We start from the raw sequence: 13,800 nt of genomic DNA on the forward strand, positions 1-13,800 counted from the left end.
TACAGAACACACAGCCCACCTAAACCTCCCTGGATCAGAAAAGAAGCCAACCAAGGTCAAGCATGTGTACGCCTTGAGTGAGCATGCCTGATACCTGGGAGAGGCTCACTATAATCCTTTGGCTAGCAAATACTAATGGGCCACCGTCTTTCTGAGTCTTTTTAGGGTCTGTGTGAGGCTTAGCATTCTGCACTGCAGGTCTAGTAGAAGAAACCTATAGGAGAAGGTAGGTGGGGCTGAGAATTTAAAGCCCGAGGGCATTGCCAGGACACTTGAGGTGGTGGTGGGGGACATCCTGGTTCTTCAGGGAGTAGACAGATTGGGCAGCTACAGAAGAAAGCTTGGGAAAAGAGGACGAGGCCCAGCAGGTGAAGGCTCCCCACCACATTCCACTCTTCTCAAACCCAGAGAAGGCCGGTGGGGAGATGTCTCCAGTGTAGCGACATACCCCGGAAGCGGGTTCCTGTCAGGAAACTTAGCATCTTCTCTCTTAGCTAAAACAAATGGAGTCGGTGGGCTTCCTTGGCTCCTGGGTGCTGAAGTGAGAAGCCTAAAGCTGCTCACTCTCACCCACCCCCAGAGCAACTAGGAGATTGTTTGAATATTCATTGCTTTTACTTTAGGGTTTCCCATGGATTCTTTCAACAATGCAGGATACAGTGTGAGCATTTTGATTAGGAGATATTGTCAGCTGTCCCTGGAAAACATGAAAATGGCCATCAGCTTGCTCCAACTCAACTGTTGAGAGGAATTCAAGCTGTCTCTGGTTACCTGTTTGCCAGCCTGGGAGAGCAACTATGACACTCCTTCCTTCCTAGGTTTCTTAAGGACATTCACCCCCCCCCCATTTCTTTTATAGCCAACACCATAATCTTCTAAACAGTAATTTAGCAAAAAGCAAACCTTCCTTGGTGGGGTGCAATGGGGCTGTAGATTACCTCTTAAGACAGCTAATGGCTATAGGAACCTTCACAAGAAGCATTGAGATCTAAGGAGCCTCTTAATACTGGGCGCCTAAAACCAGTCACTTGGAGATTTGACTTCAAGAGGCCTCTTAGTGGCAGAAGTAGGATTTGAACTCACATTTTTCTCTTATTTTCTCCCAGAATGGCTTTTCTCTGCTCAGCCTAATAGGCCCTGAACTTATGAGTGTGAGATGGTTGGGAGGTCTTTCAGGACCCAGAAGTGGGGGTGAGGATTTTCCTAGTCTGGACCAATGCAGGGCTTGCCAGTCAGCCTCTGACCTCTGCCCTCCACCTCCAGCCCTGTAGTGCTCCTAGATAGTCTAGGCCCTGGGGATCTCTGCCCTGCTGGTCCCTTTGAGGAGTCCAGTTGTGATGGGGCCAAAGGCGCCCCCCTCCGGTCATATCAAAGACTGTTATTGGGTGGGAGTGAGGACTTCACCTATCCCTTGGCAACTGGGTTTTCCGGAACACCTTCCTGGCTTAGCCTGCTGTAGAATCTCCCCCTCAGCTCTCCAGGGCCAGGCTGGAGCAGCCTGTTCCGGGCTCCTCCGCAGTAGAGGCAGGGGAGGAGAACTCAGAGCCTTATTCTCCTTCCCGCAAAGTCAAGGTTGCTCTCCCCTCCCTGGTCCAGATCAACCGTGGGAAAGTGGCTACTTTGGCTGCCAGGGCCTCTCCCTCCGAGGCCCGGACAAGAAGCCTTTGAACACTGAAACTTCGCGAAGTCAGCAATCTCTCCTCCGGCCCCAACTCCCGCCCTCCTCGAGATGGGCTCAGCTCAGTCCTTGGGTACAGCGGGTTCCTAATCAGACCGAGCTCTGATAAGCTTCTAATTAAAAGAGCTCTCCCTCGGATCCCGCCGCTTTCACTGCTGCCCATCCCAGAAGACCCGAGGGAGGGGCTCAAGGTTGCCGCTGCCCGCCAAGGTTTGCGGGTTTCATCTATGAGAAGGCGGGTAGGAAGCCTTGCTCGGTACCGGCTTCCTAGAGCCGGAGTTCCGGACTGTGGAGCCGAGGTCCCTGGCGTGGGAGCTGCAGCCCGGGCACCAGCAGCGGTTGAGCAGCGGGTCTGAGATTGTGCGTGGTCTGTGATCATTGGCTATTCGGCTCAGGAATGGAGAAGGGTTCGTTTAGAGAAAATTCCTTTATTGCTCTCCCTCCTTCCCCCCAACCGCTTTTTTGTTGTTGTTGTTGTTTTGTTTTTTGTTTAAGGACTCTTCACAAACTCCGCATTTCTGCTGGGAAAACTCGGGTGGGTGCCTGGACCCATTTTCATTTATAAGCTGTAGGCCTCAAGTGGAACCAGGCCTTGTTTCTCAAAAGGAAGACTCTGAAAGGCTATATGTACTTATTAATCCACACCCAAGAGTTATTAGGGTTGGGGATTATCTTTCCTCACTTCAGATACAGAGAAACTCAGGGCTCACCCAGGTTGAAAAGCTGGCTGCTTCCTCGGTCACTAACCAGAGTTCTCAGGGGGCACTCAAGCCTTCCCAGGGTACAACTTGGTAATTCCCATGGTACCCCATTTCTCCCCTTCACTGTAAAACACCACAATTGACTGCTCCGGAGTAACCTGCATAGGATGGTTTTTGTTTGGGCAGTGGGTGTCCCCTCGGTATTTTGACATTGGACATAGCTGTCTCTACTGAGTGAATGGTCTCAGCAACTCTTTATTGATTGAAGGACCTCCATCAACTGGTGGGTAAAAACATCACATGACATAACTGAGTCTCCAAAGAAACCAGACATTTCCACGTCAGGTGGGCACTTTGTTCTACTTCTGGCCCCTAGAATTTATTGGAATTTAGAGACTGCGCAGTAGGAAGCCACTGGGGCTACAGAGGGAGGCTACTGAAGGGACAGGGAGTAGCCACTCAGTAAAGGTCAGCTCTCATTTGCATTCTGTCCCAAAAGGCCTGGCTCCCTCTCCAAAGCTTCACCAAGAGAGGAGGAGGAGGCCCTACCCCAATTAAGTCCCTAGAAGGATCCTTAAGATGCAGGCTTGCACACCAACTTGAGCTTTGACAAAACAGGTGGGGAATGTGTTTATAGAGACTTAGTAACAATATCATGAAAGAATAAGATTTTCAAGACCCCCTGTTGATTTTCATCTATTTGAGAGATAGGGGAGATCACTGGCCTCAGATTCTCAGCAAGAAAACTGAGGCAGGGACACTGCTACACAGGGACATTGTACTGACCTGTAGGGCAAGAAGGTGGGTCCCCACAGCAGTGGGCATAACTGAAACCTCTGGGCTCCAGGTAGGCTGGGAGGGGCAAAAGGATTCGCCCTAACTGGAAGGGTCCTTCCCCCTCACTCCCTACAAGCTTTCCTCAAGACTTTAAGTATCTCGGTGTCAGGCTGTACAGCCCAGAGAGGTAACATGCCCTGATAATTACTCTCTCCATTTAAAGAGCAGACCGTTGAACTGGCTCAGAGTAATTAATGAAAGTTGGTGCGCGGGCCCTTGATTTACAGCCCTGAGTCAGAGCGGGGTCAGCAGAGGAAACCCAGTCCTCTGGGCCGAGCCGCCCCAGCGCGAGAGCCACGGTGTTGTTTGTTTTTAAGAAAGACAGTTTCTCCGCCAGGCGGGCGACGGTTTTTACACCCAACTTGCTGGAGGCTGCAATGGAAGACAGGCACAGAAGAACTGGGGGAAAGCGGGGAGTTTGGAATTTTATTTGGGAAAAAGGATCGGATTAGTTTCCACTACAGCGTTGGGTCCCCTGCTTCGAACCTGAAGTTCTAGAAGGCGGGGGGGGGGGGTGGGGATGGGGGATAGCAGGGGTGGCAGAGGACGACTCTACTGCTGACGGGAGTTAGGACATCGGGTACCCCCTGCCACCCGGGTTCGAGTCCTGCCAGTGCCCCTGCCTTTTCAGGAACCTAATTGATTATGTGCTTCCTTCCCCCCCCCCCCCCGCTTCTTCAGGATACAGCACGGTCACTTTCGACGGGGCGCCCAGCTATGGCCACACGCCCTCGCATCATGCAGCGCAGTTCCCCAACCATTCCTTCAAACACGAGGACCCTATGGGCCAGCAGGGCTCGCTGGGTGAGTGGGAAAGGTGCGGGTCTTTACTGGATGCCTCCTCCATCTATAGTACCGCATCCTATCCGAATTTTCAATCCCTAGCAAATTGGGGGAGCGAGTAGAGACATTTAAAGGGACTTTAGAAATACTAAATTTTACCCTATTTGAAAGATCAAATCTCCTTCCGCTCACCGTATGCTAAGGACCCCCCCCCCCAGTTACGGCTACCAATGCCAGAGAGTGACTGCAATGCAACCTGAAGTGAAGTAGTCCTTGAGTTGAGGCGGCCTCGCTGTCCCGCAGCTGGCGCCAGGCCTCACCAGCGGAGGCGCAGCATGCTCCCCCCTCACCCCGTCCCCCTCCGCACCAGAATCCCTTGCCTCGCACTCTCGAGTCTTGCTCACTGCTGCCCTTGGCTCTCTGGCAGGCGAGCAGCAGTACTCCGTGCCACCTCCGGTGTATGGCTGCCACACCCCTACTGACAGTTGCACAGGCAGCCAGGCCCTGCTCCTGAGGACGCCCTACAGCAGGTAAGAAGGTGCGGAGCACCGAGACTTGGTCCTGGAAATCCGGGAAGTGCAGGTGAGCCAGCGGCGAGGGAAATGCCTGACCCTGGGCATTGCCGACAACACAACGGGAGGCGAAAGAAATCTTTAGACCCAGACACTCAAATTAAAGCAGGTGCCTTGGGTTATTGCTTTGCATATAAAGGCCGGCCGGCCGGCTGTTGTGTTTGGAGATAAAAAGGGAACTGCTGCTTTGAGGGGTTATTTCTTTGGTTTTTTGAGAGACAGGATTTTTTTTTCTGACTGTCCTGGTAGTTGTTCTATAGACCAGTCTGGCCTCGAACTGAGGAATCTGCTTGTCTCCAAAGTGCTCAGATTTAAAGGCATGTGCCACCATGCCCCGTCTTGAGTTATTTCTTAGTGGTCTTTGCTGGGAGCCCTTTAACTTGCCTCGGACAAAAAAACCCAAAAAACAAAAAAAAACAACAACAACGACAAACAAACAAAAAACCCACTCCAACCCTGTCCTTCTAGTTAAAAGCCTTCCGTGTCAACTGACCACACAGGCCAAACTACTTAAACAGTGGGCCACATCCTTCCTCTCACCCTTGCTCTCTAGAGTTTTGGCCCGTGGCAGTGTTTTGTGGACGTGTTTTGTGGCTGTCCTGTGTGCGCTCTGGGGCCTTTGCTCGAGATGGTGATCCTGGAGATGTCTGCGCAGGCAAGCAAAGCCTTCTTGCTCCCTGGAGAAGGAAGTTCAACTTTTTTCCTCATTTAACTCCACTTCCTCCCCCCTTCTCTGGCTTCTAGTTCCACTCTCCACCTTTTCTTCCCCAAATTTATTCTTCAACTTTGGGTGAACTTGGCGGGCATCCCGCGTCGCAGATAGCGTTGCTTAGTAACTGCGAAGCACACACACCGGTTCATGACAGGCTGGAAGGTGCTGCGCGCCTTGTCTTGGCTGCAGAGGATTGGGTGCGCATTACCTCACCACTCCCTCCTCCCCACTGTACTATGGGGCTCCTGACACCAACTGCCCCAAACCCATTCCCATCCTCCCGCCCCTTGACTCCGGGAGGCTGACGTCAAGGGAAGGAGGTAGTGAGGTAATGAAGGAAGGAAAAGCGTCTGTCTTGGAAGATTGGGTGGGGGAATGGCCGCGCCTGGGGACCTCCAGTCCCTGAGGTGGAGGAGGGGGAGGTCCTTGCTGTAGACTCTGGAGCCTGCAGTCCAACGGTGCAACCTAGAACCTCAGGTGCATTGACCCTGGGGCTGGTCTTTCTCTCCCATCCTTGGTATCAGAGGCATAAAGCCCGGTCTCTTCTAATTTTGCCCTCTGGAGTGCTCTGACTTCTAAAACGTTTCTATTTGGCGTGAAAAATCCGTCCTATCTGATCGAATCTTGGATTCTGCACGACTTTTCTCCAGGCAGGAGGGAGAGAAACATATACACAAGGAGCAGAGAGGGACATACGCATTTCCCTCTCTCTATCTAGAAAGCGGTCTTGGGCGAGCGCTTCAGAGCCAGGAGGCTAACCGGAGGCCACAGTCTCAGTGGGGCCAAATCACCAGAACAAGTTCAAGAGCAGACTGCACTCGCGGCTGGAAGCCTCTTCCGTTATGGAGAGTGGTAGCAACAGCCACAGACATCCTTCCTGTCTATGGCTAGAGTGTCATCGATGTTATTCTAGTAGCTATGGGGGGGGGGGCGCCTTTGGAACAATTCCTGGTGTAAAGACCTTGGTCCCCTCAGCCAGGAAGAGCTTGGTGTGGGAGTGGGTATTGTTGAGATGGGGCCTATGCCTTCTTGGGAGCTGGGGACTGGCAAGATGTAATTCTCTCTCCGTCTCTCTGTCTCTGTCTCTCTGTCTCTGTCTCTCTGTATCTATATCTCTGTGTCTCTCTGTCTCTGTCTCTTACTCGCGCCCTGTGTGCATGTGCTATTGCTTATTCCCTTTCTCCCAAACCTTGGCCCATACTGAGGGACTCTGAAAAGGGGGTCCATCAGAAGGGCTGAGCAGCCCCAAGAAGGTCTCTTGCATAAAGTGATCACAATCTATGATTTAGTATCATTTTCCCAAACGAAGTTGCCGTTGTGGATTTTTAATTTGGGGAGATTTTGTGATGGAATGTGACTTTGGGATGAATCTATGGTTTCCTCTCAAATTAAAGTAGGTGGGATAGGAAAAGTCGTTCTGATTGTCACAGATTTTGTCGCTGGGACCTTTTGCATGCTTAAGCATCTCCTCTACCACTGAACTATATTACCCTACACCAAGATCATATTTTATATATAAAACACACATATTTTCTAGCTCAGCTTCTGACTGGCCTTTGTTGAAGCAATTTTGTCAGATTCGCCTTGCATAAATATTTGTTTTATCCTACGACCTTCTAAAACCTGATTTGATCTTATTTTTAACACTGATCTCCTAAAACCACATAGCTTTCCTAAGTAGAAATGCAGAGAGACCAATTGCGACTTCTGTAGGAGGAGAGATTTCTCCCTTGAAGCGGTCACTTGCCTCTTTGATGCTTGCCTTCGATTCACAGTATTGGTAATTGGTACTAAGGTATCATACTTTTCTATTTCTAAAAAACATTTGAAGTGTGTTTAATCACTTACATGAATGTAATGTTTAAGTAGCAGAGAAAATGGGAGCAAACTTCGATTGCTAATGGCTTAGCTTCTGATTTTAGATGGTCAGTGGTGTGGCTACTTACTGGCCCTTGGCTCGGTACCTTTTTCCTTCTAAAGCACCTGGGAGAGAAAGGCTTGCATGTATTTTGTGTGCCTTGCTGCACTTGGTACCCTGAGACAGACCCTTCTGATGCTTCCTGACTACAGCCCTCTCTTCACTTTGTCTCTCTCCCAGGCTTGGGGTCTAGTGTCATTCTCTAGTTTGTGACACAGAAATGCTGTGCCTCTGGCATTAAATAAGCAGAGAACTAATGTGAGTTGGCTTTGAAGAAAGCCTCAAAATATTGGCTCCTTAGTCCCCTGCATCATCCTCTGTCCTCCCCGTAGCATGCTCAGCTCACCCATTAATCTTACTATGTATGAAGTAGATGCTATAATTTCCATTTTACTGATGAGGAGGTGAGCTTAGAAGAGTCTAAAGCCCATTTATATTCTGAACTCGAGTGATTCTGGACTGCTTGGTTGGATTATACCCCTTCCTATGCCAGGATCTTTTCCTGATAAATAGTAAGTGCAAATGCCTGCATAGACCTTTCATGTGTCAGGGGTCAGTGTAAAATACCTTATGGGTATTGACACACTTACTCCACATTACTATTCTTTGAGCTGGGCAAAGGGTTATCACCTTTATTTTACAAAGGAAGAAGCTGAGAGGTAATCCTGTCCCATGGGACATTATAAGAAATATAATTTTGGATTAAAATTTAGATAGTGAGGATCCAATCCATTCTTCAACTTTCAGCACACCTCCCTCTAACACGGCTAAGTGCCACTCTCTGGGGACAGCATGTGCCACCACTCTAATTCTCCCACAGTGGTAGAAGTCCATTTTACTCATACCTCCCATTGAGAGCATTATGGGCAGTATTTTCCCTGATGAGTTTTGTTTATTCTCCGGGCTCCTGCAGCTTCATCTTTGCCATCCAGCATCTAGCATCGGGATGATGCTCAGTACAGTAGAAGCCCCCTAAAGATATGTAGAGTACAGATCTTTCTTCTCATCTGTGATACTCTGGGAGCACTTTCAGGTTTACACTTTTTTTGAGCTTGCTCAGAAGCAAAGTCTCAGGGAAGAGTGAACCACATGATCTCCCAGAATGAGGTGTCATGAAATTCAACCTCACTCAGCAAAGCCCACTGCAGTTTCTTCCTGGACAAGGCGGCTAGCTGGACATTGCTTCCAGGTCCCATAGGCTCTTCTGCTTGATAACCCACTCTTAAGGGAGTAGCTGCCACTCCCTATGGCATGACGTGAGCCTCACAGCTACTTTGAAAAGTGCTGGGCACTATGTTTGAAACATATTTCTGTTTGTACTGTTTTTTTTTTCCTTCACACTGTAGTTTTTTTTTTTAACCCATCCTTTTCCTCTACCATTAGCTCTATATGACTTTCTTTTTTAAAAATGTACTTATTTGTTTTAGATGTATGGTGTTTTGTCTGCATATACACCTCTGTGTCATGTACATGCAGTGACTAAAAGAGAGTATTAGATCCCCTGGAAGTACAATTATAGGTGGTTTCAAGCCTCTGGTGGGTTCTGGGAATTGAACTCTGGTCTTCTAGAAGAGCAGCCAGCGTTCTTAATAAGCCAAGCGATCTCTCCAGCCCAGTGATTCTCAACCTTCTTAATGCTTTGACCCTTTAACACAGTTCCGTAGGTTGTGGTGAAACCACCTCCACCCCAACATAAAGCTATTTCATTGCTATTTTGTAACTGTTGTAATTTTGCACTGTTATAAATCACGATGTATTTATAATGTTATAAGACTGCCAGGTTGAGAATCGCTGCTCCAGTCCATAGCATGAATTGGCTTTCTTTAGCTGTGCTACAGGCTTAAATGAGAAAATTTTCTTTTGCTCTATGTTTGCTCTTTAGCAGATTTCACAGGAGAACATCCACCTTAACTTTTTCTGTGGAATTTTGGAAGCTGCAGGTCAAAGGGATATCCATGACTTACCAAGTGGATTGGACTTCAATTAAGTCATAAATCAGATGACAGCTGTCCTCAAAATAAAATTACCATTCATTTCACCTGTCTTCCTTTGGGAAACCATGTATATCATACAGTATTTTTTGTACTGAACAGAAGTACAAAGTTCTGTTCATTTCCCACAGAGCAGGCAGAGGTGGAAGGTCTGAAGTGGTATCCAGGGTGGTGGGCCGTGTTATCAAAGCCACAGGCTTGAACTGAACCCGTATCCAGGGAGGGGAAACAATCTAGTCCCAAGTATTCCTGTAACTTGTCTGCCGACCAAGTGTTTGTTATTAGAAATAGAGTCCCCAGAGGGTTTTTCTTTGGTTAGCCGGTGAGGCTGAGGGCAAGTACAATACCAAGGGAGCGACTATGAAATAATTATTCACTGCAGCCTGCTGGGCAGAAAGTTCAGGACAGTCAGCCTCTATGGCACCATAGAGGGAGGATCTGGTCCAGGAAAGGGGCTCTGTGGAAGTCTCTCTCCACATGTGCCTTGCTTAAGGGGTAGAGGCGAGGCCATGGAGACCTCTCCCTTGGTCCAGTGCTGGGCCATCATAGCTGAAGTCCTTATCTCAAAGTCTCTCAAAGTCTTACCACTGATGATGGTGTCTCCGCTTTAAACAAACAAACAAACAAACAAACAAACAAACAAACAAACAAACTGTCTTTCAATCCCACGGGCAAGCTTTACCTCTGATGAGATTCTCTCACCGACACAGTGTGGAAGTGTGATCTCTAAGAAGTTAGAGGATTCTGACAAGACCCTTTCTTCCTTGTTCTGCCGAATGTAGTAAACACATTTAAAGATGAAAACGTGCTGAAGTCCACTGCATTTGAAGAGTGGAGGAGTTCTGGTCTAGATAATAGTGGAGTTTTTTCCCCCTTCCTTTCTTTTGTGTAGGGGTCAAGAACACAGTACTTCTGCAATCCAGGCCAAAACAAACTCTATGATCTACTACTGATTTCCTCTCAAGCGCCCCTTCTGCTAGGACTGACTTCCTTTTATTTAACTCCAACTTGCATTAATCCCAGCTATAGAAGTTTCTTTCTTCTCTCCCTTGCCTCTGATTTCAAACATTTTTTTAAACATAGGAAATAAGTGACTCAAAAAAAAAAGTTTACTTATAAATATAAAAGCCATCATGACTTTGGGACTATATTTTGGCAGCCTGTAGCTTCGGAGTCCACTTCCGACCAGGCAGAACTTAATGGTCTGAGCTGAAATGTCTACGTGACCACTGGGGCTGCTCTGAGCCAAACCACCTGCTTATCTGATCCCTTCTGGGGATGAGGTGAGGGATGCAGACATCATGTCCTTTAATAAGTAAATGCCTCACTTGCCAGAGGTCAGTATTCCGAGTGATGCTGCCTCTTGCCACGGGCTTCCATGATGAGAGCTGGGTGTCGAACGATTGCCCAAAGAGGTCAGAATCTGACGATGGGGTGACCCAGTATTTTTAGCTTACATTGACATTCTCCCTTCTGTGTAGCTATTGTCATTGCTCCTTTTGGCTTTAGAGGAAAAGCCATGCCATGCAGCCAGCCCACTGAAACCACTGTGGAGCCCCAGCCAGCAGAAGGCAGGATATGGTTAAGGAAACCCACTAGTAGCTTGGAGATTTCCTGCAATCTCTTCTCTCCCAATCAGTGTCCCTACCCTCCCTCTTCTGAAGCTCTTCAGCTGAGATATCAGAACAACCAAAGCGATGGATGGGAGGTCAGTCACCTGACCGGGGAGGATGCACTCTCCTGAGTGAGGAGGAGAGAATACAACAGGCATCCTGCATCTCTGCAGCTTCCAGGAGTCTCTGGTCCTGATGTCCCTTTGGGTGTACTGTCTTTTACCTCCAGATTCACTCTGTACTGTTATTGTAGAAATGACTGCATAGGCTCCACTGTTAAATCATTCCCAGGAACCTCAAAAAGGGTAGGGAAGAGGGTCATCAGTCATCCTAGCACCAGATCCCAGTTCGTGTCCCAGTCCTTGTCTGACAAATGGGGGTGATGACTTCATGAAGCTGTTGGAAGTGATACCCAGAATGTGCAAATGTGCCAGATAAAAGTTGACAGGTTAGAAGACTGTGTGCTCTCCATATCATCTTTGGAGAGCCATTACGAGCACCAACCTCTTTGAGCCTTACAATATCACTAGGAAATGAGACCAAGATTAATTTTCTCATTTGACAGATATGAAATCTGAGGTACAGAGAGCAGAACGGTAATTTGCTCAGATTTTCATAGACTCAAAACATAATCCCGTTGATTTCTCTATAGAGAAAGATCACAAAGAGAAAATATCTTTCTAAAATTAGTAGTATTATTTAAAAATTATTATGATACTATTGTGAGAGTATGATTATTATGTAGATGACAGTGAGAACTAGGCTCAGATGCCAAATGCTGCCAAAGGAGGACTTACCAAGTTCCACTCATAAATACCACTGTCTAGTAGAAACACAGTGTAAGCTGTATGTGTATTTGAAATGTGCTAGTAACCACATTAAAATAAGAGAAACAAAGACGCTTGGTTTAAAACACTGTACTTAACCCAGTATAACCCAAGCTTCCTCTCAATGAGGCTCTAAATTCCAGTGCTCAAGAGCCCTACACAGCTAGTGGTTGCCATACTGAACAATGTAATACAGAATTTTTACTAAATATCCTGTAGGAAGACACACATGTATGAGATATATGTTCTGTATCTGAGAATATTCTTTCTGGGGACCAAGGAAATGCATTTAAAGATATTTGTCTTTGAGATCCTTTGGTATTGATGCAACTAGGAATCAATAGGGCTGAGCATTCAGTCTTGGACAATCTCTAAATGTAAGGTTAGGTATTTGGAGATCATTCATTCATCCTTTCTTTGGGATTCACTCACTCACTCACTCACTCACTCACTCACTCATTCATTCATTCATTCATTCATTCATATGCATTGACCTCTGTCACTCACCCTTGAAAATGATCATGTTCTGAGTCTTACATAAGGATTAAATCAGTCCAGAGAGACCCCACATCCCAACAGGGCCCAGGAAAATTGTCAACTGCAGCTCAGTGATTTTAGTTGGTGAACAATTTTTTTAAAAACCAGTGACAAAAATATAGAGCTCCCCGGGGAATACAGGGCCCGTTGTCTGAGATTAATGGCAAGATTAATAATGGATTGCTTGATGAAAAGGTACAGGGGAACAAAAACCAGCGGAGAGGTTGTGGAGGAGGCCACTTATTAATGAACTGTCAGCCCAAAGAAAGTTCAAGAAACTCTGCTGTGGTAAATGCAGCAGCCTGGCACTTCTAATAAAAGTTGGGGTCTTTCAGGAATTAATTACATCAGCCTTACAGAAGGAATTTGTGGAATTGCGAAACACAGTGGCACAGACCAGCACGGGCTGCCGCTGCAAACGGAGAAGCTCCAGGAGGAACTAATCTTTTTTTCCCCTCCATTGATATGCAGGATATTGTGATAGCATAATAAGCAGTCAGACCCAGGGATGAATGATGGGCCCAGATATACACCGACTAATGAAGCTACACCTACTTGGAGTTTGAAGTCAGTTTATTTTTCATAGGCAAAACTTTCCTCCTGGAAGCCGATTTCCTTCCTCAGCCCATGCTCTGGCCTTAAGGAGTTCTAAATGATTTGCAGAGAGATTATAGGAGTCAGATGGGCTCTTCTGTTATTTATCAAGCAAGGCTGAGAGTGAGCAAGCACAGTATTCAGTGATCCAGAGCCCTGTGATTTCTGTCACCTCTCCACAACTTCTCAGTTCCATTCAGTTGGCCCTGAAAACTGAGTTTAAAAACTCCGGATTGCCTGTGCCAAATGAAGCAACAGAAAGGAATGTCGGGAGAAGACAGGAGACTGTCCAGGATTTGTGATCTGGTACCACACATTAGGATTTGTGATCTGGTATCACACATTAGGTAGCGAATGTTTCTTATCTCTGCTCACTTCTGCCATGAAGGTAGGGTGAAATTTTTCTTCTGTAATACGTTTAGACCGAAGGTTACCAGACAAGCCATTAATCTCCTGGGCCACAGATTTCATAATTAACCCTTTCAGTTCTGCCCTAAATGCCTTCCTAATAGGGCTTGGTCACTGTAGATTTCTGGCCACTGATGTATGTGTTAGTAGTGAGAGACAGACTGGGGAGAGCAGCTCTTGATTGGTTGACATGGAGGTATTCTTTCCTCTTTGAAGTGCTAATGTTAATAATGGGCTGTTATTAATTTTTTTCCCTAAAAACCTCACTCGACTTGCACGAGAATTATAAAATAGATGCAGAATAATTTCTCAGCTGTGAGTGAGCTGGGATTAGTGCCCTGTTTCTTTTGGTCATCACATCCGTGGGTATTAGCCCATCACTCTGACCTTTCAGACTCTCAATAAGCCACATGATACTTATCCTTCTGATTAAACGAATGTAATGGCCCTGTCACGAATAATTAATCTGCTGCCATCGGTCAGTTTGCTCTCAGCTTCAGGATTTTAACTTTACTGTTGAGTTGTTCAGCCCGTGTAACCTTTCAAAGCCTTACTCCCTCTACCTCTTCCCTCCAAGGTTTACTATCTCATTAGAAACCCCACAGTTCATGCTATTGAGGCTTTTTTCT

General features: G+C 47.1%; 1 protein-coding gene across 6 annotated transcripts in view; it reads left to right on the forward strand.

Moving 5' to 3' along the window:
* Positions 1 to 13,800, forward strand: part of Wt1 (WT1 transcription factor) — a 58,060-nt gene that overhangs the window by 13,569 nt on the left and 30,691 nt on the right. For 3 of the 6 annotated variants that reach the window (XM_029537106.1, XM_021194413.2, XM_021194414.2), the window contains exons 1-3: positions 2,037 to 2,085; positions 3,898 to 4,020; positions 4,427 to 4,529. In XM_029537106.1, coding sequence (XP_029392966.1) covers positions 2,076 to 2,085; positions 3,898 to 4,020; positions 4,427 to 4,529 — 236 coding nt within the window. In that variant the 5' untranslated portion in view covers positions 2,037 to 2,075. Of the gene's footprint in view, positions 1 to 2,036; positions 2,086 to 3,897; positions 4,021 to 4,426; positions 4,530 to 13,800 lie in introns of those variants that run through there. The other 3 variants (XM_029537107.1, XM_029537104.1, XM_029537105.1) reach the window with 1 other exon arrangement.

Source organism: Mus pahari, chromosome 3, assembly GCF_900095145.1.
Source record: "Mus pahari chromosome 3, PAHARI_EIJ_v1.1, whole genome shotgun sequence".
NCBI classification, from domain to species: Eukaryota; Metazoa; Chordata; class Mammalia; order Rodentia; family Muridae; genus Mus; species Mus pahari.